This window comes from Lathamus discolor, chromosome 3 (genome assembly GCF_037157495.1).
Source record: "Lathamus discolor isolate bLatDis1 chromosome 3, bLatDis1.hap1, whole genome shotgun sequence".
In the NCBI taxonomy this organism is placed as follows: Eukaryota; Metazoa; Chordata; class Aves; order Psittaciformes; family Psittacidae; genus Lathamus; species Lathamus discolor.
The window spans coordinates 29,776,049-29,798,093 of NC_088886.1; the positions used below are offsets into that span (position 1 = coordinate 29,776,049).

At 65.9% G+C, this 22,045-nt stretch overlaps 3 protein-coding genes across 6 annotated transcripts; 2 read left to right on the plus strand and 1 right to left on the minus strand.

Annotated features, from left to right (window-relative positions):
- The first annotated feature begins 629 nt into the window (after positions 1-629).
- FAM131A (family with sequence similarity 131 member A) lies at positions 630-5,768 on the plus strand. The gene is given in 7 exon segments (XM_065672628.1): positions 630-768; positions 770-813; positions 2,460-2,584; positions 3,450-3,543; positions 3,820-4,002; positions 4,286-4,414; positions 4,816-5,768. Coding segments are annotated over 7 exon segments (1,071 nt in total). The 5' UTR covers positions 630-712; the 3' UTR covers positions 5,256-5,768.
- Positions 5,769-6,973: 1,205 nt separating this feature from the next.
- Positions 6,974-8,763, plus strand: LOC136011902 (heat shock protein beta-7-like). Its single transcript, XM_065674438.1, has 3 exons — positions 6,974-7,160; positions 7,842-7,993; positions 8,415-8,763. Exons 1-3 carry the CDS (start codon positions 7,016-7,018, stop codon positions 8,601-8,603), a joined length of 486 nt encoding a protein of 161 aa, XP_065530510.1. The 5' UTR covers positions 6,974-7,015; the 3' UTR covers positions 8,604-8,763.
- Positions 8,726-21,594, minus strand: CLCN2 (chloride voltage-gated channel 2). Of its 4 annotated transcripts, none has more exons than XM_065674437.1 (24): positions 21,493-21,594; positions 16,967-17,114; positions 16,335-16,466; positions 16,093-16,221; positions 15,217-15,350; positions 15,062-15,139; positions 14,878-14,956; positions 14,162-14,287; positions 14,010-14,094; positions 13,782-13,883; positions 13,614-13,698; positions 13,381-13,536; positions 12,943-13,012; positions 12,677-12,787; positions 12,227-12,440; positions 11,996-12,129; positions 11,724-11,875; positions 11,541-11,646; positions 11,402-11,475; positions 10,504-10,554; positions 9,953-9,991; positions 9,648-9,752; positions 9,490-9,576; positions 8,726-9,408 (listed from the first exon to the last, which is right to left on the minus strand). In XM_065674437.1, the coding sequence occupies exons 1-24, from the start codon at positions 21,541-21,543 to the stop codon at positions 9,202-9,204; spliced, it is 2,655 nt and encodes an 884-aa protein (XP_065530509.1). In that variant the 5' UTR covers positions 21,544-21,594; the 3' UTR covers positions 8,726-9,201. The 4 variants fall into 4 exon arrangements, with proteins under 4 accessions (XP_065530509.1, XP_065530506.1, XP_065530505.1 ...); XM_065674434.1 differs by having other exon boundaries at positions 16,335-16,428; positions 21,493-21,582; XM_065674433.1 differs by lacking the exon at positions 10,504-10,554 and having other exon boundaries at positions 21,493-21,588.
- Between the last annotated feature and the right edge of the window lie 451 nt (positions 21,595-22,045).

Here is a 22,045-nt window from a genome sequence, read left to right on the forward strand (position 1 = left end):
CCGGTTCAGCGAGGGGGTCCCTTGTCACAGCTGTGTGCTTCCCTCCCTGCTGCCATCCTCTTGGGGCGGTGGGGGGGGACGGGCAGGGCCAGAGCCACAGCCCTCCCTTCGCGGGCAGGCCCGGGGCTGAGGGGTCCCTGCCCCGGGGGCCCTGGGGGCAGCGGGGCCCCGGGGCCGGGCGGGCCGGCGCTGTCCGCGGTGCTGGCACGGCGCTCTCCGCGGTGCCCGGCCTTCCTCTGCTCCTCAGCCCCCTCCTCTTCTTTCGGCCATTCTCCTCCTCCCCGCGCCCCCCTGCTCTTCCTTCAGCCCCCTCTTCCTCTTCCTTCAGCCCCCCTCTTCCTTCATCCTCCCCGGCTGCCTTCATTCCCCTTCTCCTCTACTCATCTCCCCTTCCTCCTCTTTCCTCCAGCCTCTCTCCCACCCATCCTTCTCTTCATCCTTCATCCCTCTCTGCCTCCTCTTCCCTAGCCTTCCTCCCGCCCTTCCTCCTCCTCTTCCTCTCCCTCCTCCCTCTTCTCCCCATCCTCCTCCTCTTCCTCCTCATCTCCCTCCCCCCTCCCGCTTCCCCCTCTCCCTCCTCTTCCTCCCTCAGCAGTGACGTCTCTGGACGTGCTGCTCCCCGGCCCGGCGCAGGCACCGCTCGGGGCTCCGGCACCGCGGCCCAGCCCGGCAGCAGCCTCCGGCGGGACACGGGCGCTGCCCGGGGCCGCCCATGCGACCGGGGGACGATGCGGGCGGCGCGGAGCCGGCGGTAGTGCCCGCACCGGGCTCCCCCCGGGAGCATGGGCTGCATCGGCTCCAAAACCACCATCGGTGGGTGAGCAGCACCGGGGGGGTGTCGTGGAGGGCGTTAGAGTATGGAGCGTGTAGGGGGATGTGGATTGTATGGGGCGCGGAGGCTGTGGGGAAGCTGCTGGGGGTGGCCGGGGGTATGGGGGTGATGCTATGAAGGTGTCGGAAGGATACAGGGGTGGGGGGATGTGGGAAGGTGGGGGTCGAGGGGATCTGGGGTATGGGGTGGTTTATGGGGGAGGCTATGTGGGCTGGGGGCTGTGGAAAGGTATGGAGGTAGGGAGGGAGACACGGAGGATTAGGGTGCCTAAGGATGGGGGAGGATACAGATAGCTTGAGGGCTTTGGAAGGTTTGGGTACGTATACGGGGATGGGGGCTATAGAGAGATGGGGATCTGGGGCCAGGGGATGCTGCTCTGGGCAGCTGGGTAACCCAAAGGTTGCAGGGAGTTATAGGGGGTGAGATTGGCAGGGATTGGGGGAATTTGAGAGGCTGGGTTGCAGCTTTGTGGGAGCTGGTGGGTAATGGGGGGGATGACAGGGGGCTGAGAAGGGGGTGTGGGGCTGGGGGTGCTGGTCAGAGGCCTGGGAGGGTATAGGGGGTGCTATAAGGGGGATAGAGGTGTTTAGGAAGCTATTGGAGGCACTATGGGGGCTGGCAGGGGTGCGCTGCGGGGGTGTGGGGTGCTGTGGGGTTGCTATAGGAGTGCTGCAGATGTCCTGGGGGTGCTGCGGGAGGGATGGGAGCGATGGGGGCTGTAACCACGATCCGAGGGTGTTCTGGGGGCTGGGATGGTGCTGGGGGTGTTGCAGCACAGCAGGGAGGCCCTGGGGGTGTTGTTGCTAGGGCGGTAGGGGTGTTGATGCTTGGGCATCATCACAGGGTGCCCCTGCCCACAGCCGGGGGTGTGATTGGTGCCATTGGGAGTTTCTCCGGGAGCCAAAGGCTACCCAAAGATAGGGGTTGAGGGGGGAGCCCTGTTCAGCCCCCCCCCCCCCCATATCCCACCTCCAGGATGGTTTACATAAGCTGGGCCCACCTTGGTGCAGGGAGAATGAAGCTGCTCAGGGACATCATGCTCTGGCCCCTTGGGGGCTGGCCTGGCTGGGGGACTGTGACGACTGGCCCTGAAGCTTGGGAGTCAGTGCCTAGGAGGTTTGGGGTGCCAGTGCCAGGAGGTCGGGCTGCTGGGGGGGGAGGATGGGAGCGGGTGTTTTTATCACCCCCATCCTTTTTTCGCTCCTTTTCCTTTTACCTTTCCTCTTTCTTCTTTCCTTTTCCTCCTGGGGAACTGGGGAGGGAGATTTTGGAGGAGGAGCAGCAGCCCCTGCAGCGCCACATCCCCCCTTGCACCCAGCGCCTGGCTCAGCCCGTCCCCCCCAAGCCTGGTCCAGCTGCCCCCACCCCTCCTGAAACAGTGGCCAAGCTGGGACGGGAGCCCGGTCCCCACTGCCTGGCTGGGGCTGTGCGTTACCGCTGACACAGGCAGAAGAGTTGCCTGGGTGTGAGTCACCTGTGCCGCAGCTCCCGGCCACTCCGGAGCACCTCTGCAATGAGTTCTGCCTGGTCTCAGACCAGACAAGAAGCAGCTACCCTGGCGGGGGGGTGGCTGAGCTGGGTGCTGGGGACATGGATGTGCTGATGCCAGCCCTGGCTCTTCCCGCAGTGGCTGTGGACACGACGCTGTGTGTGGAGTGGAAAGAGGTGAAAGCGCTGTCTCCGCTGAGCGCCGCTCGCCCGCTGCCCCGCCTGGTGCGCCAGGCCTCCTTCGACAGCCAGGACTTCCTCCAGGTACCCCGGCGCCTCACAGCGGGACACCCTTCCTGGGGTTTTGGGGTGCGCAGGGCCCCGCTGCCCCCCAGTCTCCTGGCCACTTGGACCCGACAGCTCGCAGCGGCTTGGGGCTGCTCTGACGTCAGCCACGAGCCGGGCTGTATCCTGGGAGAAATCAGTCCACGGTGCCTCGTTGCCATGGCAATGCAATTTGTTGCGCGCCTCCAAATCCTGCATCGCTTCCCCCGTGGCCATGGGCTCCGGGCCTGACATGGCTGGGACGGGCAGCAGGGACAAGCAGTGGGATTGGGATGCTCTGGCATGGCAGTGGCCTTGCACGAGCACGCGTGTGTGTGTGCGCACAAGCCAGGGAGGACACTCAGTGGCCCCCAACTAGCACGGACCGTGCACGTGTGTGTGTGTGCGCGCAGGTACAGGTTCCGTGTGTGCGTGCACAGTGAGCACGTGTGCGCGCAGTGAGTTCACGTGTGCGCATGGTGAGGAGGGCCCTGTGTGTGTGAGTTTGCGTGTGTACGAGTGCCTGTGCATGTACCTGCAGTTACATGAGCAGGCATGTGTACACTGACCACGTCTGTGTGTGCACGTATAAGGGCGCAGCGTGCGCAGCAGCGTATGGGTGTGCTACCACGAGAGCATGCACACAAGCACAGGTGCGTGTGCGTACCTGCCGCCCTGCCTGCACTGCCTGTGACCATCCCTCTGCACATGGTGCACGTGATTCTGCAGCACACGTGTGTGCACAGACAACCCAGCCGCAGGGGGTGGGCATCAAGCGGGGCTGAGCCCCACGCAGTGGTGGTGGCGGCAGGCTGCAGGCAGGTGGGGTGGCTGGGGACCGTGACATCCTTGTCTGCCCCGGCAGGTCAATGTTGAGGACACTGTCGAGATGCTGCCCAAGTCACGGCGCGCGCTGACCATCCAGGAGATTGCTGCCCTGGCCCGCTCCTCTCTGCACGGTAACTGCTCGCCTGGCCCAGGGTGCGGGGAGCCCGAGGGTTCACTCAGGGAAAGGGGGTCTCCTATAGGAGAAGGGCCTGTGCCTCTTGGGAAGGACATTAGGGTCACCCCTCTGGAATGTGGGGGTCAAGGTGTCCCTGGGTCCCTGGTGGTACCCAAGAGTAGGGCACGGGGCTGCCAGGTCTGAAGGGTAGTAGATGGGGGTGCCGGTTCGTGGACTCATGGAGGGCACTTGGAGTGCTCGGGGAGCGCTGACGTGGGAGCACATCTCGCAGGCATCTCACAGGTGGTGAAGGAGCATGTGACGAAGCCGACGGCCATGGCACAGGGCCGCGTCGCCCACCTCATCGAGTGGAAGGGCTGGTGCAAGCCAGTGGAACCACCCACTGCCCTGGAGAGCGCCTTCAACTCCTACTGCCACCTGAGCGAGGGCGAGCAGGAGGCGCGCTTCGCTGCCGGTGGGCACCGCGTGCGGCATGGCCGGCGGGCACTCTCCGCCACAGAGGCCAAGGGCAGGGCTGGTGGGGTGGGTGGTCCCCATCCATCTGCCCACCCCTCCATCCACCCCTCCATCCACTCCTCCATCCACCCCTCCATCCATCCCTCCATCCACCCCTCCATCCACTCCTCCATCCACCCTTCCATCCATCCCTCAGTGCACTGTGGGCACAGAGCTGCTGGGGCAGGGGTATTTTGGGGCACCTCCTGCTGTGTGCGTGACCTGTGCTTGTCCTGTGCCAGGCGTGGCGGAGCAGTTCGCCATCGCTGAGGCCAAGCTGCGCGCCTGGTCCTCGGTGGATGGGGACGACTCCAATGACGAGTCTTACGATGAGGACTTCATGCCCTCCACAGAGAGCTCCCAGCCCACCGGTAAGTGCCATGGGAGGGGGTACCCACTGGGTGGGCAAGGTGTCCTGCTGCTGGTGTTGGTGTCCCGCTGCTGGTGTTGCTGTCCCGCTGCTGGTGCCAGGGGCTGAAAGAGTGGGATGCCCATGCCTGGCCACATTCCCCCATTTTGCGGCCGTGCTCCTGCCCTGCACCGTGGCAAACGGCGCTCACGCCAGGGATGCGAAGCCCTGCACTGTCCCCAGTGCCAGAGCACACTTTGCTTTTCCTGCGGTGGTCACCGGCGCCACACACACACCAACGTGCGGGCAGAGGAGGCATGGTGCCTGGCGGGGTGCTCGCACCCCCTGGGGCACGGGATGAGGGGCAGTGGCACCCCCGGTGCATCAACCCTGACTGACCCCGGGCACCCCGGTTCCCTGCAGAGCTGCCCGGCTCGGTGCCCGCCAGCGCGCTGCTGCGAGACCTGCTGCAGGGCCACCTGTGCCAGCTGGGCGTGCGGCACGGCTCCTGCGAGCCCGAGAGCGACTCCTCGCACACGCTGTCCCCCGAGACTCTCTGCTCCAGCCTCTGCAGCCTGGAGATGGTGTCCCCCTCTGAACTCACTGCCAAACTGCTGGGCTCCCTGGGCGGCGAGGACCTGCTGCTGCCCAAGCTGCCCCCCCCGGCCAGCCAAAGTGCCTTGCGGGGCCTGGCACGGCTCCGGTGCCAGGACTCCTTCTACTCCGTGTCCTACGCCGAAGCCTGCCTCTCGCCCGCTGAAGACGAGGTGGTGCTGAGCAAGGACTTCCCGCTCCGACGGAAAGTCTCCGACGTCGCATCCTCCGGGGTGGCATCGCTGGAGGAGGAGGCCGAAGAGCCCTGATGCCCGCCCTGGGGTGCCCTGCCTCTCCCGGCGGGGGTCCGCCCTTCTGCCGGACCCTGTGCTGGGCAAGGGACAGCCCTGCTGCTGCGCCCCCTCACTATCCGGGCACAGGGGGGTTTTGGGGGGCTGCTGCAGGCCCCCCCGGCCGTTGTGCCCCCACCCCGCTTGGCCATATCGTTGCCCTCCTGGATTTTTGCATGAGAGCGGGGAAGGGGCACAGGGAAGGGCTTGGTGGGGTCCGGCCCCCACCGTGATGCCCAGATGTGCCCCCTAAAACTGACAGGACTGAAACAGTGGGGCTGGTTGTTCGCATGTTCCCCCCCCAGACCACCCCTGACTCCCCTTTTGAGCACGGGTTCCCCACTGGCGTGGCTGAACCTCTCCGAGCATCCCGTGGTGCCCCTGCCCCATGCCAGCACCCTCGGCTTGGGGCGGCGGGGGGAATGTGGGGCACAGGGATTCCCCCCTCTCTCCCCAGCCAGCTTCTCTCGGACTGAGTTTTAAACTGTGAACTGCTGCCTCGGGGCCGGGGGAGCGCGGGGGGCGCCGGGGGCTGCGGATGTGCCGTGTGTGGGGTTTCTATACTTTTGTACGTGTGTGGGGCCGGCACGGGAAGACTGCGGGGCCGAGGCGGGGCATGGGCCCCAGGCTGGGGGCTTTGGGCCATCTGTGGCAGCACCCTCAAGCCAGTCCTGTGGCAGGGGGCTCAGCCCAGCCAGGGCCCCCCAAGTCTGCTGAGGGGCAGTGAGGGGTGGAGGTGGGAAGGGGCAGCGGGACCGACATCGCTGACCCCGGGTCACTCACCCCTAGCAGGGAACCAAGTGCCTACATGAAGGGCGACCATTCCCCCTGTCCTGATCGGGGTGGCACCCTGGCTCGGGGGCCCCCCAGGGCCGTGGTGGGGGTCTGAGCACGCTGTTTGGGGGAGGAATGCTATTTTTTGCCAACGCTTGTGCCCCCCTTCCTGCATGGCATGTGTTCTTGTAGGGCCGCTTGCCCGCTGCATGCTGCTCCTTGCCCATGGCCACGGCACCCCTGGCCCTGCACCCCCGGGTGCCCCAGCACCTGCTCCAGCTCTGCTCCTGTGTGCCCCCCAGGATCCCCATCAACCCCCGCCAGGGCACAGCACCCATTCCCTCTCCCTACCGTAGGGTGCCCGGCATAGGTCTGGCTCCCCTATCCCTGCATGGCCAAGCTGTGAGGGGGTGCAGGGGCCAGCAGGCCCGACGCCATGCTGATGGGCTCCCTGCCATCACCCTCTTTCTGCGGACAGCGGATGCTCCCCGCGGCGCTGGGATGGGCTGCGGGGACCGGGGTGCCTGCGGATGGGTGCAGGGCCTTGCTCTGTGTGTGTGCGCGTGCGTGTGTTTGCGTGTGCACATCTGCAGTGTACATGCACATGCACGTGTGTTCATACCCACAGCAACCTGAGCCCCCACCCCGCTGCGGCGCTACCCGGGGGTGCCCGCCCCAGCACCCCCTCCTCCATCCCACCACGTCTCCAATAAAGTCCATCGTGCGAGCGCTGCGCCGGGTGCCTCTTCTTGCGGGTGGGGGCACATCCTCGGGGGGGGGCAGGCTGGCCCTGGTGGCAGCCACACGTCCCCTCCTTGGCCCCACGGGGCGATGGTGGGGCCTCAGCCTTTATCTCGCATTCCTGGGGCCGGGTGCCTAATTATGGGCATGTGTCGGTGGGGGCGGGCGGGCGGGCGGCCCCCTCCTCGCCGCCAGGCCCTTGGTGGGCACAGGCAGCAGGCGCCATGGCCTCGCTGGGCTCAGCCTCCTCGTACCGCACCGAGCGCATCGGCACCTATGGCCCGGGGCATGGCGAACCCCGCTTCGAGGGCGACCTTCGAGGGCATGGGCCCTTCGGGGCGCTGGCACACGAGGCCTTCGGGTTCCCAGGTACCGGGGATGGGGGGCGGGAGGGAGTCCCTGGCATCCCGGGGAGGGCTACGGCAGAGTTACCCCCTGCAGTGTGCCGGGCACATAGGGGATCCCTTCCGCAGCACAGACGAGGGGGCATGGCCCCTCAGGTGCCCCACGGCTCTTGGACTGTCCTCCAGCCCTCCCACCCCCCCCAAGCCCACGGTACCCTCAGTGTCCTTGTTGTCCCCTGACCCACTGTGCCTCCAGCTTCCCCTATGCAGACCCCTCTGTGTCTCCTGGTAGCTCCCCCCTTTCCCGTACACCCCCAGATTAAACCCAATGCCCCCCCATCCACTCTCCCTAGGTTGTCCTGTTTGTCCCCTGCGTCCTCAGCCTCCTTCCACCGCTCCCCTGCTGTCCCCAGGTCCTTCAGTGCTCCCAGACCCCTCGGGTTCCCCCAGAAACCCCATGGCCTCCTGCTAATACTGGGCCACTCTATACCCCCATACGCCTGCTAATACTGGGCCACTCTATACCCCCATACGCATGGGAAGCCCCTCTCCCCCTGCAGCCCCCCAGCATCTCCAGTGTTCCCAGACCCACAGTGCCACCGGCCACCCCCAGCCTCCCCCCAGTGGCACCCACTTCCCACAGCCCCCAGAGCCCCAGCCCTTAGGCCCCTTGCCCCCGTGCCTGGCAGCCCCCTGATGCCCACAGGGTCCCCGGGTGCCGTGTGCCCCTGCAGCCTGGGCACCTGGGTGCGTGCCCAGGGTGACACCTACCAGGTGGTGGCCGACGTCAGCCAGTTCGAGCCCCCGGATATCGTGGTGACGACCTCCAACTGCCACGTGGCCATCCAGGCCGAGAAGGTGAGGCACGCCAGGGCGGCAGCATTCCCACCCCCTGGCCATGGAGCCATGGGGATCCTGCACCGTGGCACCCACTCCTGCAGGGGTGGTAACTGCGAATGGCCCCTGCTGGTGTGGGGGTAACTGGGAACTCCGGCCCTGTCGCATTCTCTGCCGGTGGGGGCAACTGGGAACAGTCCCTGCTGACACTGGGGTAACGGGAAACTAACCCACCCCCACAAGGCTGAGGCAAGTGGGACCTGGTCCCTCCTGGCAATGGAGTAACTGGGAATTGTCCTTGAGTCACCAGTAACTCTGCCCTGTTGAGCTCCCTGCTGGAGCCGCGGCGACCGGAGCTGCCACATTGCCAGCACTGGGGTAACTGGGAGCGTGCTGTGTACCACCATGCTGCGCCCCAGGCACCGGTGCTGCCTTCCCGCAGGTGGCCGAGGATGGCACCGTCTGTGACACCTTCACCCACAAGTGCCAGCTGCCTGAGGACATGGACCCGCTGTCGGTGAGCTGTGCCCTCACCGAGGCCGGCACGCTGGTGATCACCGCGCGGCGCCGTGCCGCAGCCCGCCCCGGCGAGCCCCCGCAGATGCTGTACCGCAGCGAGGCCACGCTGTGAGCAGCGCTGGGGGAGGATCGGCTTCTTGCCCCGAGCGATGCCAACCTCGGCACCATGGTGTAGGTTTGGTTGTGCCCATTGGCAGTGCCCCCTCCCCACCTCCAGCCCCTCAGTGCTCTGGCTCTGTTTATAAAGTTCTTTTATTAAATTAATATAAAAATCTCTGTATTTACATGGGGAGGATGCACAGCAGAGAGGAGGCAGGTTCCCCACTTCTCAGCCATGAGGTGCTGAGGAGAGGGGCAGTGCCCACCCGTGTCCCTGTGGGCACCCTGGCCTGCTGCCCCTCTGCCCCCTGTGCTACCCTGAGCAAGGACAGTGTGGTGCCCGTGGTGCGGGGTGAGTGCAGTGGCTGTGCCGGGGGGCACCAGGGGCTTGGAGGGCAGAGGTAGTGAAGTGGAAAGCCCCAAGAGCTGGCAGGGGGTGGGGGGCAGAGGCAGGCTGGAGGGCACCCAGCCAGCCCCTGGCACAGGGAGGGGGCAGTGGTTCTGGATTGAGGGTGCCACCCCTATGATGAGCTTGGCACAAGCGGGCATGGGGCAGGCAGCCCCCGGCACCTGCCGGGGCCCTGGGGACAGGGCGGGTGGGCACCCCCATCTCACTGTCCTTTGGGGCTGTCGTCATCATCATCACCGCCGGGACTGGCCTCGCGGGGCATGGGGTGGTGCTGGTGGCGGTCCCAGAGCTGGTGCAGCGCGGTGGTGTCGGGCTCGCCGGCACTGGCAGTGCTGTCACGGAAGCTGGCGAGTGGCGGGCGCACCTTCACCCCCTTGGCTGTCAGTGAGCCCTCGATGGCCTTGCGCAGCTGCAGGCACCCCAAACGCATGGGCAGGTGGCTCTGAGTGCCCCCTTGAGCCCCTCCAACCCCACACCGGTCCCTGCTCACCTCCTTGAGGGACACCATGCCCACCAGGCGCCCGATGCTGGTGACGTACGCGTGGTCCAGGCCCAGCAGTGAGAAGATGGTGTGGGTCTGCAGGAAAAAGGGTCTGAGCTGGGGATGTGGGAGGTCAGGGAGAAGGTCCCGGGGGGCTGCAGACGCACCTTGTGCAGCGAGGTGTGCTCCACCAGCTGGAACGGAGCAGGGTCGATCTTGGCGCTGCTGAAGTCCACCAGCTGGTCCAGCTGCTGCTCTTCCCACTCCAGGATCTGGGGAGGGATGCCATGGGGCAGGGTGAGGGCACTTGGCCGCACAGGATGCCGGTGAGGACCCTCCCCTGCACTCAGCTTTATGGGGATATTGGTGCTGTCCATGTCCCGTCCCCCCTCCACTGCCCACCTTCTGCCTCAGCACCGCATTGGTCCCCTGTGGGCAGGAGGGTCCTGCCTGCCCCTGCCCACCCCCTCACCTCTGCCGGGGTCATCCTGTCACCCAGATCCATCTCCTCCTGCAGAAGAGGTGAGTGTGAGCGGCCCGGCAGGGCAGCAGGCAGCATGACCGCACACGAGCCACAGGCAGGGAGCAAGCAGGGTACAGGCAGGAGCGACGGGGCTGTGGCAGCATGGGTAGGGTGCAGGCAGCACGTGCAGGTGAGGTAGCGTGATTGGTTGAGAGGACGTAAGTCACACCGCGACTGGCTACGGTGGGGCAAGCCAGCTTGTGATTTGCGGGGAGAATGCAGGTTGTGCTGTGATTGGCTGAGCGAAGTGGGGCAAATAAGACAGCAGTGACTGGCTGAGAGGCTTCAGGTCACACTACGATTTGCCAGGAAGATTCGGGATCGGGAGGATGCACACTGTGATTGGCTGAGAAGAATCAGGGTGGACCGATTGGCTGCACACACAGAGGCCGAACACGATTGGCCAAACGGAATTTTGCCAGGCCCCTGATTGGTTCCGACATCCACACTGGGCTCTGATTAGATGAACCACGCCCAGCCTGCTATTGGCTGCAGCTTACCACGATGGAAATGCGGACGTGTTTGGCCTTGCGATAGGCTGTGCCCTCGGCCTGGCACCGCGTGGGGAGAGACAGCGGTGTTAGGGCATGGCGGGGTCGTGCCATGGCAGGGACGGGCAGGAAGGGGCAGGAAGGGGCAGGGATGGAACAATGGCAGTTCTATGTGCCATGGGCAGGGATGGGCAGGGATGGAACGATGGCAGTTCTGTGTGCCATGGCAGGGATGGGCAGGAAGGGGCAAAGACAGGCAGGGATGGAACGATAGCAGGTCTATGTGCCATGGCAGGGACGGGCAGGAAGGGACAGAGATGGAACGATGGCAGCTCTATGTGCCATGGCAGGGATGGGCAGGGATGGGGAGGGGATGGGGAGGGATGGAACGATGGCAGTTCTATGTGCCATGGCAGGGATGGGCAGGGATGGGGAGGGGATGGGGAGGGATGGAACGATAGCAGTTCTGTGTGCCATGGCAGGGACGGACAGGGATGGGGAGGGATGGGGAGGGATGGGGAGAGATGGAACGATGGCAGTTCTATGTGCCATGGCAGGGATGGGCAGGGATGGGGAGGGATGGAACGATGGCAGTTCTATGTGCCATGGCAGGGATGGGCAGGAAGGGGCAGGGATGGGGAGGGATGGAACGATGGCAGTTCTGTGTGCCATGGCAGGGACGGACAGGGATGGGGAGGGATGGGGAGGGATGGGGAGTGATGGAACGATGGCAGTTCTATGTGCCATGGGCAGGGATGGGCAGGAAGGGGCAAAGACAGGCAGGGATGAGAATTGGTGGGCAGGGATTGGGAATGGGCATGAAGGGCTGCAAAGGAGCTGGAGTGATGGGAAAGGATGGCAGTGGGTAGAGAAGGCCAGGCAGGGCTGGGCAGGGCCGTACGCTCACCTCAGTGGGCTCTGCGGTGGGGGTGGCACAGAAGAGGCTCTTGAGGGCGATGCCAGAGTGGTCGGTGGTGCCAGCTGTGGGTGGGGAAGGGTGTCAGTGGGGGTCACGGTGGGCTCAGGGGGGGCCTGTGCTGACTCACCTGGGGGGCTCTCGGCTGGGCCGCTGGGCACCCGCTTCAGAGCTGGCTTCAGGGGCTTGCGGGGGGTGGCGCGGGCAGGGGTGCCCGACGAGGCCTCCGTGCTGATCTGTGGGGGAACGGGCGGTGGGGCACAGCGGTGGGGGCACCCTGGCCAGGCAGCCCCCGCGGTGGCCGCCCCCTCACCTGGAAGCGGATGCTGGCGTCGGACAGCCGGTGCCCGTTCTCGGCCAGTGCCTTCTGCTGCAGGGCCTGGAGCCGGCGCTGGGGGCTGAGCTGGTGGCTGAGCAGGGCCCCCACCTGCGTCCGCTCAATGGAGCCCAGCAGGATCATGGACTCTGATGGACGCAATGAGGGGCCACGTTGGCTCCTGATCCCCTCTTTGCCATCCCCAGACACATCCCGGAGCATCACCCAGCTGAGGCAGGCGCCAGCAGAGCCTCCTGCCCACATCTCACCGGCCGACTCCACCAGCGGCAGGCTCTTCAACTTGGTGCTGTGCAGAACGTGCTGCAGGTCTCGGTACTTGCAGTTGAGGGTGACGTAGCGGATGTCCCGCACCATGATGTCCTCCACCCGCACATTGTATTTCCTGCCCCAGGAAGGTGATGGTGGCCTCGCTGTGATGCCACCCCTTACCCTTGTGCCTGCTGAGGGGCTTGGGGACAGAGCAGGGGACACACACTCACTCGTGATGGCCCCAGCCCAGCTCAGGGAGGTAGGGCAGCTTCTTGATGCGGATGATGCTGTCGTAGAGGGAGGGCTGGAGGCTCTGGGCCACGGCGTTGGCCAGGATGACGGCGATCATGACGGGCAGGATGTGAGAGATCTGCCCCGTCAGCTCAAAGACGATGACGGCCGTGGACACCGTGTGGGTGACGGCGCCCGACAGTGCAGCTGCCCCTGCATCCATCCCGGGAGACAGAGGGGCCACTGTGAGGTGCTGCCTGCCAGGCTGGGGCCCCATCCCGTGGGCATCCACCCGCCCAGAGCCCTTGGGACCTGCCGGGGGCACCCGCATGGTGGTGTCACTCCCAGCCCATGGGGATAGCACCTCAGCCCTGGGGAACCCAGCAGCTCCTTTGTAGGTTGCCCAAGGGATGCCCACCATAGTGCCCCTGTGCCAGCCCAGTGCTTACCCACCACGGCGTAGCCCCCCGGCACAATGCGGTAGGTGTTGCTGTCGGTGTGGATGCCATCGGGGAACCAGGCTGCCATGCTCTCCCCCACCAGGCGTCCAAAGGCTGCTCCTGCCCGCAGAAAACAGCTGGCAGCAGGCACAGGACTCTCCCAGCACCCGACCCAGCCTCATGTCCTCTCCTCTACCCCAGAGCTGCTGGGGAGGGGACACTGGGGACACCCATAGCTATCTCCCGCTGTGCCTGCCTGGGGTAGGGGTTCTCACCTATGACAAAGACGGGCATGAAGGCTCCGCAGGGCACGGGGATGGTGGTGGCCAGGGCTGACATCCAGAACTGTGTGGGATGCAGACACACATCCTGTTAGTTTCCACTCCCCATCCCAGCCCTGCCTCTTGCCCCTGCCATGACCCACAGCTGGCTGGTGTTGTGCAACACATGGGCACCGCACTGTGCCATGGGACAGCCCCACTCCTCCCTGTGGGCACCTTGCCAGAATCTCCCTGGTGGCACCTTGGTGCCTCCCAGCCAAGATCTCCGATGGCATGTCAGAGCACCCAGCCAACACCTGCGTGGCCTCTGGGAGCAGCCACCCAGTGCCACCTTGCTGGCAAGCATCTGGCACCTCCCTGGTGGCATCTAGGAGGCCCTCTCCAGAGCCTCCTGGTGGCACCCGGGGGCTAGCAGGGGCAGGAGGCACTCACCTTCATGAGGATGAAGACAACAAGGGTGACGAAGACGTTGGAGCGGGGATGGTGCCAGGCCTCCAGGATGCCCAAGTACTCGAACTCGTTGCTGAGCCCTTGTTTGGCCCACGTTTGGTTATCGAAGAGTGTCACCAGGGTGTCCTTCTGGGTGAGCTGGTGATGGGCAGGCGTCAGCTGGGGCTGGCGGAGGCCCTGGGGTGGGGACCAGTGTGTCACCCCATGGCAGGTACCTGGCCGGCCATGAACTGTCCGAAGCCGGGTGGGAAGGTCAGCGTGGAGATGAGAAGCGTCACCAGGGCAGGGAAGAGCAGGCGCCTGGCAGGGTGGCATGGGGCGGGAGTGACCTTGGTGCAGCCCCAGCTGCACCACCCCAGTGCCAGGGACCGACAGGCACCTACTTCTTCATGAGGAAGCGGTTGATGGTCTTCTGCCGGCGCATGAACTGCACGATCTTGCGGTTGAGGTAGACAAAGAGCGCGCCCCCAAAGCCGCTGGCGATCCTGGCCAGAGGACGTGTGAGTGCTTACCCAGTGCCACCACTGCCACTGCCACCACCATCACCACCTGCCAGCAATGCCTCTGCCGCCCCAGGGCCATGGCACGGGTGCCAGGGTGGCCGAACTCACCCGATGACGGCGAAGGCAGGCAGCTCCTGCAGGTCGAAGGGAAAGTCGAGGCGGAAGCGGGTTTTGAACAGCGCCGTGATCGTCTCTGGGGGATGGCAGGGGTCAGGGGGCTGGCGGGGGGCCCCCCGCGCCCCCCACCCCACCAGGGATACCTTCATCTTTGTTCCAGACAGCGAGAACACGGAAGATGAAGGCACTGAAGGTGGCGGCGAAGAAGCCACGCCAGTAGTTGCGGACGGCAAAGAAGGTGGAGGTGACCTCGATGCTGAAGAGGACGCCTGGCACCGGGGGGAAGCGCACAAGGGAGACGGCGAAACCCAGGTGGGCCCCCCGTGCCTGGCATGCTTCCTGCCCCGAGACCACGCTTGTGCTGGGTCCGCAGGGGTCTGGCCAGCCCCACAGACACACTGTGGGGTGGTTCAAGGGCTTCCCTGGCAAAGCACATGGCCAGTCCCCAGCTGGCTGCAGTGGGCACGGCGAAGCAGCAGCTTGCAAGAGCAAGAGGGTAGCACAGAGACATGAGCAGCAGCATGGCGGGTGGCACTGGGGTGGGATGGGGCGCACGCAGGCAGGCAGACAGACATCAGGCAAAGGGCAAGGAAAGAGTTAGACACATCACCAACCTACGGGCAGGGCTCAGCGGGGCTGGAGCAGGGGGCTCCCTGGAGCGCAGCGCGGCAGGGAAGAGGACGAGAGCAGACGTTACACCTCCAGGAGGATGGCGCCCGCTCCCCCCTACCTCCTCCCCGCTAAGCGGCACTGCCCTCTCCCACGCCAGCTGTCCTGGGGGCCCTGCTTGCCTTACTGGGCAGACCCCGGTGCCCGGGTGGGAGGTGTGGGGTATGCGGGGGGCCCAGGGTGACCCTACCTCCGATGGGGGCAGCGAAGCAGCAGCCGACCCCGACGGCGCAGGCGGCCGCCAGCATTTCAATGTTCCTCGCCTCGTTCTGCGGGAGAGCCAAGGGTGAGTGGGCACTGCCCCTGCCCCAAGTGCCGCCAAACCTGCTGGAGGGCACCGGCAGAGCCCCCCGGGGCCAGCCTCTGCTGCTCACCTTGTAGATACCCCCAAAGAGGGAGAGGAAGCGGCTGAGCAGGGCTGCACACATGCTGGCGATGTGGACAAAGGGACCCTGCAAGGACAGCAGCGGAGCTGAGGATGGTGTCCCTCCCACTCCCCTGCCTGCTGTGCCCCGGGCACTGCCCTCACCTCCTTGCCCAGGGGCATGCCACTGCCCAGGGCGCACGTCAGCCCGATCACCTTGGCCACAAAGGTCTTGAAGGTGAGGTACTCCTTTAGCACGACGCCCCGCAGGATGGTCTTCATCTCAGGGATCCCTGAGCCTAGCACCGTGGAGACAAGCTTCATCCATGGCCATAGAGCGGGGGCACTGGGCAGCCCCAGACCCGTAGTTCTTGGGGGGATCCTTAACACTCTGCCACACCCCAGTGCCATACGGAGACCCCAGAGAAACCTCTCCCCACAGCCCCACGTCCATATAGGGATAGCTCAACCTATAGCTCTCTGGGGACCCCAATCCCATAGTCCCCAAGAGACCTTATGGAGGCCAGCTCTTAACCCTAGGAAGACCCTGTAGCTCAGGACATCCACACCTTAACTCACAGGAGACCCTCTGAAGACCAGCCCATAGCCCTTGGAAGACAACCAGCCCCAGGAATTGGTGAAATCACTGTCCCTGGAAGTGTTCAAGAGCCAAGTAGATGAGGCCCTTAGTGAGAGGGTTCAGTGGTGGCCTTGGCAGTACTGGGGTAAAGGCTGGACTTGATGACCTTAAAGGTCTTTTCCAACCCAGCTGATTCCATGATTCTATGACATCCACAGGCCTCAGAAGATTCTCTGAAGACTAGCCCATAGCCCTGGGAAACTCCCCAGGGCCCCCAGCCCTATAGCCCCCATCCACCCCATAGGTCACAGGAGACCCTCTGAAGTACAGCTCATAGTCCTTGGAAGACCTCCAGGACCCCCAATCCCACAGACCAGAAGGAAACCCAGACAGCTCCCAACCCATAGCCCCATGGAAAGGACACCCCGTTGGGGTGCAGGCACCCCCCTCCAGTGCCGTACCCACAGCCTGAGGAGCGAGGATCTGGGTGAAGCCAGCTGAGAAGGTGATGAGCACAGTGGGGTAGGTGACCCAAGCCAGGTACTGCAGCAGCACGTTGGTGTCCAGGCCCCCATACATCCACTTCTGGGCTGCGGGCACATCCAGCCAGCCGGGTCACAGGTAGCAAGGGCACGGCATGGCACTGCGACACAGCCACCCCACGCCCCACCACGGCCCCAGGAGCCCACCAGTGCCCACTCACCTTGCAGGCAGGTGGCGATGGCAAAGTCCATGGCCCAGCTCACCAGTGCCATAACCAGCCCCAGGAGGATGAGGAAGACCCAGTCCTCGCCCACCTTGGAGAAGAGGAACCGCCGGCACTGCAAGGCGCAGACTGCGGGTACAAGGATAGGCTCAGGGCCAGGCGCCCCAGGGGTGGGCACACCGGGGTGGCAGGGCCAGGCTGGCAGGGACACAAGTGCTCACAGCCGGTGGCACCAGCCCACCACCACTGGCACTACCCGGTGCAGGAGCACCACGATGCCACGCCACAGCCACTGGCGGACAGGAGCGGTGGGATCAGCGCGCTCTGGCCGTGCACAGCCGCACACGGAGCGCACCTCCCACCGGCACGGCCCTCCTGGCACGGCCCCAGTCAGAGGGGCTGGGGCCCCCCGGTCCCTGCGGCATGCCCGGCTATTTTGGGCCATTGTGTCCCGGCTGCCCGGCAGGCAGGTGGCATTGTCCTCGGCGCCGGTGTCCCATGACAGCCAGAGACACCCTGCCTCCCACGGCTGCGGCAGGGTGGGCAGCCATGCCCAGACCACAGGTTGCCTTGAGGCTGTGCCCACTGCTGTCCCCCACGCCCGTGCCCCTGTCACCCGTGGCCCTTACCTCGGCAGGGCGCACAGCGGCCCTGGGTGTACTCCAGCAGCTCGGAGGGGCGGCGGGGCCGGGGGGTGTCCCCCTCCCCGTGCAGCCGCAGCCGGGCCGCCTCGTCCTTGGCGAAGGTACCCAAGTCCTGCGTGTAGCGCCCATACATCTGCGGGGGAAGGAATGGGCAGGGGGGTCATGGTGGGCGGGCACCCCGGCTCCTGCACACAAGGGGGGAAACTGAGACAGGGGAGCATGGGCACGCTGGCATGGCCATCCAGCAGTGGGGAATGCCAGGCGACGGGACAGGCAGCCGTGGCACCCCAGGGGAAGGGGTGGTGGTTCCTCTGCGGCTCCTGGGCTGCCCGCAAGTGTGTGGGAGTGGGCTGGGCAGATAAGGTGTGCGGGGATCCATGGCGATCGTTCTGCCCACACACCCAGAGCAGGCAGGCGGCACCGCTGGTACCAGCCCCAGCCCTGCCCAGGCACCGGCTGAGCTGGCAAAGGGTGGGGAAGGGCCTCCGGTGATGGGAGCAGGGCCAGCCTGGCCGGAAGACTCTCTGAGGGCTGGTATTGGGGTTGTGCTGGCACTCTGCAGGCACCTCCCCTCGCCATCACTAAAAGCAGGGCCAGGATGCCCCCCCGGGAGGCAGCCTCAGCTTTCTACACGTGACGTGAGCTGGCCGGTCTCAGCCGGCAGCAGGGAGGCAGGAGGACAGCGGGGGGCAGAGCATACCCCCAGTGCCAGTGGGGGAGGTCACAGCATCAGGCATGGGGTAGTCCCTGGGCTATGAGGAGGGGTTTGGGGAACAAGGAGGTTCAAGGGGGACCCCCTCCTCCTGAGTGCCTCCTGCCTGCCCGTGGCACGTGGCCTGGCCCAGGCAGGGGGTGGTTCTGGCAGTGCCCCCCGTGCTGGCCAGGAGCTCTTTGTGCCTGTCCTCCCCGCCGAGCCGGGGACATTTGTCCCATGCTGACGGGCACTGCCAAGGACTCGGTTGCTTGGTTTCCGCCTCGCTCCCCCCAGCACGACCTGAATGCCAAGAGCCAGAGGTTGGCCCTGCACAAAGGGAGGCTTCAGGGCTGTGGGGGCCCTGCCAGGCTCCCACATCGGGGTGACGTGAGCCCCATGCCGATGGCATGCCCACCCGCTGTGCCGTGCCAGTGCAGCGCGTGGCCGCCCAGCCAGGGCACTGCCCGTGCCAGTCCCGGTGCCCGGCGGAGGGGCATCACCACGGATGGGCACCGTGCTGGGCACGTGCGCAGCCCAGCCCCGGCTGCCTGGGTCCCGTTCACACCCCCCCAGCCTGCTGGCATGTGCCAGCTCCCTGTGGGGATGGCGTAAAGGTGCGTTTCTCACGCAGCAACACTTCTGCCCAGGTCCCTTTGGCAGGGAGCAGAAAGCAGCCACAGCGGCGCCAGCTGGATTCTCTGCTGTCTAATACCTGGGTTGTGCTCAGCAGTGGGAGGGAGGGTGGGGAGGCAGGCGGTGGAGGGGGTGCACATGCATTTCCATTGCTTATCCCCCTCCTAGCATGGATTTCCCCCCAAACTCCAACTCAGCAGTTTCTCGCCCTATGAAAATGTGCTGGGGGGAAGACACAAGCAAGGCAGAGATGCTGACACGGCCACCTTGGGGCCCCGGATCCGGCACTGGCTGCCAGAGGAGGACCCCAGCCCTGCACGGGGCCCAGTGTTCAAAGGCTCCCTTCGGGCGAAGCTTGTTTCCTCTGGAAGACAAAATGGGTCAGCTCCCCGAGGAGTGCTGTCCCCCTGCCAAGCACCCGCCTCCCCTGACCCCACTGCTGCCCCATGGCTGGCCCTGGCCGGGACTGAGCGCCCCCAGACTAGCTCCATTCCCACCTCCTGGGGCTGTGCTGGGGGCCGCCACACTGCCCTCCAGGCATTGGGGTACCCTGCAGGATGCCCAGGCCCAGGGGGTCCAGCCTGCTTGGGGAGGAAGGATTTTGCTTCCCCTCTCCCCCTGTTTGCAGCCAACCCCACCTGCAACAACAGGGATGTAACCGAAGGGACTGTGGCACCCCGCTACCACCTCGTGCCACCCTGTGCCACCCCTCTGACCCTTGCCGTGGCCCCACAGGCAGGACATGGGACCCCGGCCCTCAGCCCTGGCAGGGGGGCTGTGGTGAGGGCCAGTGGTGGGCTCTCCCCTTCCTCCTCCTCCTCCTCCTCTTCCCGCTCGGGTTATTTTTCCACAAAGGCCTTTTGAAACACAAACAGCCCCGGGACTCCAGCCTCCGCCGCGAAGCAGCTGAACAATCACAGTGCTGGGCAGGCAGGGAACGGGCACGGGGAGGGGGGTCTGGCGAGGGGCACCCGGGGACACGGGCGCAGGCCAAGGCTGCTATGTGGGTCTCAGGCTCTTGCACCGTGGGCACCGGCTGTGCCGCAGCCCCCAGGCAGTGCCAGCCCGAGGTGCCCGCTGTGCCCAGGCGATGCTGCGCCTGGGGCGGGTGCTGGCATCTGGCACTGCCATGTCCCCGTGCCACCCTGTCCCATAGCACCCAGCTTGCCTGGCAGCAGTGCCCACCTCTGCGATGCCAGCCAGCCTTCCCCCCAAACCCTGACCCTGAGGGGGATATTTTAAGGCGGGGGGGGGGGGGGGTGTCTCCTGGGCTGGCAGCGGGCAGGCAGAGGCTGGGGGGTGCGTGTCACGCTGCCTGTCTTAACTAGGTTCTAATCACCCTGAGTGGCTCCACTTCGAACAAGGGAAGTTTGTCAAGCTTAATCCCTCCCTTCCCAGGGGCCCTTTCCTCCCCATCATGCAGCCTGGCATGTGGGGGCATTGGGGATCACATGCACCCTGGCACCCTGTGGGCTCAGCCAGAGGTTCGCATGGGTGCTTGCCCAACGTGGGGTCTCCGGGGAGTGATGCTGCAGCCTGGGGAGACCTTTAAGGCTGGGGCTGTGCCAGCCCCTGTGGCACCATGCCCACGGCACACAGAGCTGGTGAAATCTGGTGGAGTAAGGACGTGGGGTGGGGAGGGGGCTCTTCAGGCATGGCTGGGCACAGTCCTGCAGCCTGGCTGTGATGCCCTGGCTTTGGGCACGGGCAGCAAGAGCTGTCCCTAGGGCTGTCTGGCTCAGACTAGCCTGTGCCAGGCTCCAGCTGGATCCCGACCCTCCTGGCAGGTGCCAGCAAGAGCTGGTGGTGGTTCAGATGCACTGGGGAGGGCTGGGCACCCCTCCTGCCCAGCATGTGCCCAGGCAGCTCCCAAAAGCCAGGCCTGAGGCTATGGGACGAGAGCTGGCACCCAGACTCACCCATGAGCCCCAGGTGGTTTCATGAGACTCACCGCTGCCCAGAGGCCATGGGGATGGGCACCCTAGGGCACCCCGGGCATGGGTGCTACCGCACCCTGAGGAAGGGAGGGCAAAGTCTGCTGGCACCATGCAAGGCTGCCCCGATGCCAGTTCGATGTGCTTCTCCCTCCCACACTGGCCACAGACCTCTGTGCCCCGCGGTGCCCAGCTGGGCTGTCCTTTCTGCCCACCAACCCTGGACACAGCACCGAGGGGCAGTCGGGTGGCAGGCGGAGGGGGGAGAGGCACCCCCACTGCTCACATCCAGCAGTGCCACATACCCCTGCTTGTGCCCCCAACTGCTCCCTGGCTCAGCCCTGCCAGGGAGGCACCGCGGGGCTGATAAGATCATGGAGATGCCAGCACAGCCAGGGCTCCCATGGCCAGCCAGTCCCCCCCACAGCTACCTGAGAGCAACAGGAAAGGGGCACTGAGGGGCACCCCCAGTCAGGGGCTTTGGGTGCTTGCAAAGACGCGCGCCTATGTGCCAGGTGGGCAAGCCTCACTAGAGCCAGCCCTGCTTGCAGCAACCGGCCCGGGGTCTCAGCAAACTCGGGCAGCAGGGGGCACAGGTACCCTGCAGCAGCTCAGCCCCTGCTTCCCTGCCCACCTCCCCAGCCCTGCCTGCCTGAATGCCTTTGCCAGGGCAAAGTACCCATTCGCTGATTCGCCCTGGGCACCATCCCAAGTGGACGCCAAGGAGAAGCACCTTTGCCCAAGATGTCCAAGGGCTGCGGGCATGATGTGGAGGGAGGACACCCCTGGGTCATCTGGGCACCCGGGTGCCAGCGGGGCGGCCTCAGAGGGGAAGGAGTGGTAAACATGAGGCTAAGATTGCAGGTGGGGGAGATACCGGGAGAGATACGCTATCTTGGGGGCAGAGGGCTGGGGACACGCAGGACAGAGGGTGAAGGGTGCGCAGGCGGTGCCTCTGGGAGCCCTCAGTGTGGGCATCACCTCTCCAGCGATGAGGGATTTTGGGGAGGGGGTGGGGTGCGTGCCGAAGTCCTTCCCTGGGGCTGTGGGCTCCGTTGGGCTCCTCCACCGCCGGGGGGGCTGCGGGGTGGCACCTGCCCAGCCACAGCCTGGACACGGCACTCCAAACCCAGCACAGCGGAGCTCATCAGCACCGCAACCGCGAGCGGAGCTGCGCCCCCGCCCCGGCCCCCGCCCCCCGCCGTGCCGCCGCCCGGTGTCCCCCGGTGCCCGGTGCCGGCCGCACTCACCAGGGTCTGCTCATACTGCAGCGCCCGCTGCGCCTCGCTCTCGGTGGCCATGGTGCCGCCGCTGCCGCCGCTCCTGGCCGTGCCGGTGGCCCCGGCGGCGGCGGCTCCTCCAGGGCAGTGCGGGGCGGGCCCGGGGCACTGCCCGGGGGAGGGACCGGCAGCGCTCCGCCTCCGCCAGCAGCACCGGCACCCAGCGCCGGGCACCCAGCGCCGGGCAGCGTGACTCTGCCCGTTCCACCCGTGCCTTCGCCTACGGGCTTCCCAGCGGAGGATGGCACCCGCGGGCAGCCGATGGGTGGGTAAAAGCTGGCATGGGGTGGCCGCCGGTACATGGGACGCATTGCTCCCTCTTCCCACGGGCACAAGGGGCTGGCTTGGGGCTAACACTGGTCCCTGCTTCCCCGTCGTTTCTCCCCGGTGGGATGTGGGCATAAGGGCAGGGAGGACAGCGCTGAGGGCACCACGGGCAGGCAGCCCCCAGGCTCATGGCCGTGCCTGGCTAGGGATCATATTGGGGTGGCAGGGTGCCTGGAGGTCTTGGCGCTGAGGGTAC

Bases quoted from the DNA above. Each gene is read 5' to 3' on its own strand.
- LOC136011902 (XM_065674438.1), top strand. From the start codon at position 7,016: ATGGCCTCGCTGGGCTCAGCCTCCTCGTACCGCACCGAGCGCATCGGC. The intron at 7,161-7,841 runs GTACCGGGGATG...TGATGCCCACAG, and splicing joins CGAGGCCTTCGGGTTCCCAG to GGTCCCCGGGTGCCGTGTGC. The intron at 7,994-8,414 runs GTGAGGCACGCC...GCCTTCCCGCAG, and splicing joins TGGCCATCCAGGCCGAGAAG to GTGGCCGAGGATGGCACCGT.
- CLCN2 (XM_065674437.1), bottom strand. From the start codon at position 21,543: ATGGCCACCGAGAGCGAGGCGCAGCGGGCGCTGCAGTATGAGCAGACC. The intron at 17,115-21,492 runs GTGAGTGCGGCC...CTTCCCCCGCAG, and splicing joins TGCAGTATGAGCAGACCCTG to ATGTATGGGCGCTACACGCA. The intron at 14,957-15,061 runs GTGAGCAGCAGA...GCTCTCCCGCAG, and splicing joins TCTTTGGGGGTATCTACAAG to AACGAGGCGAGGAACATTGA.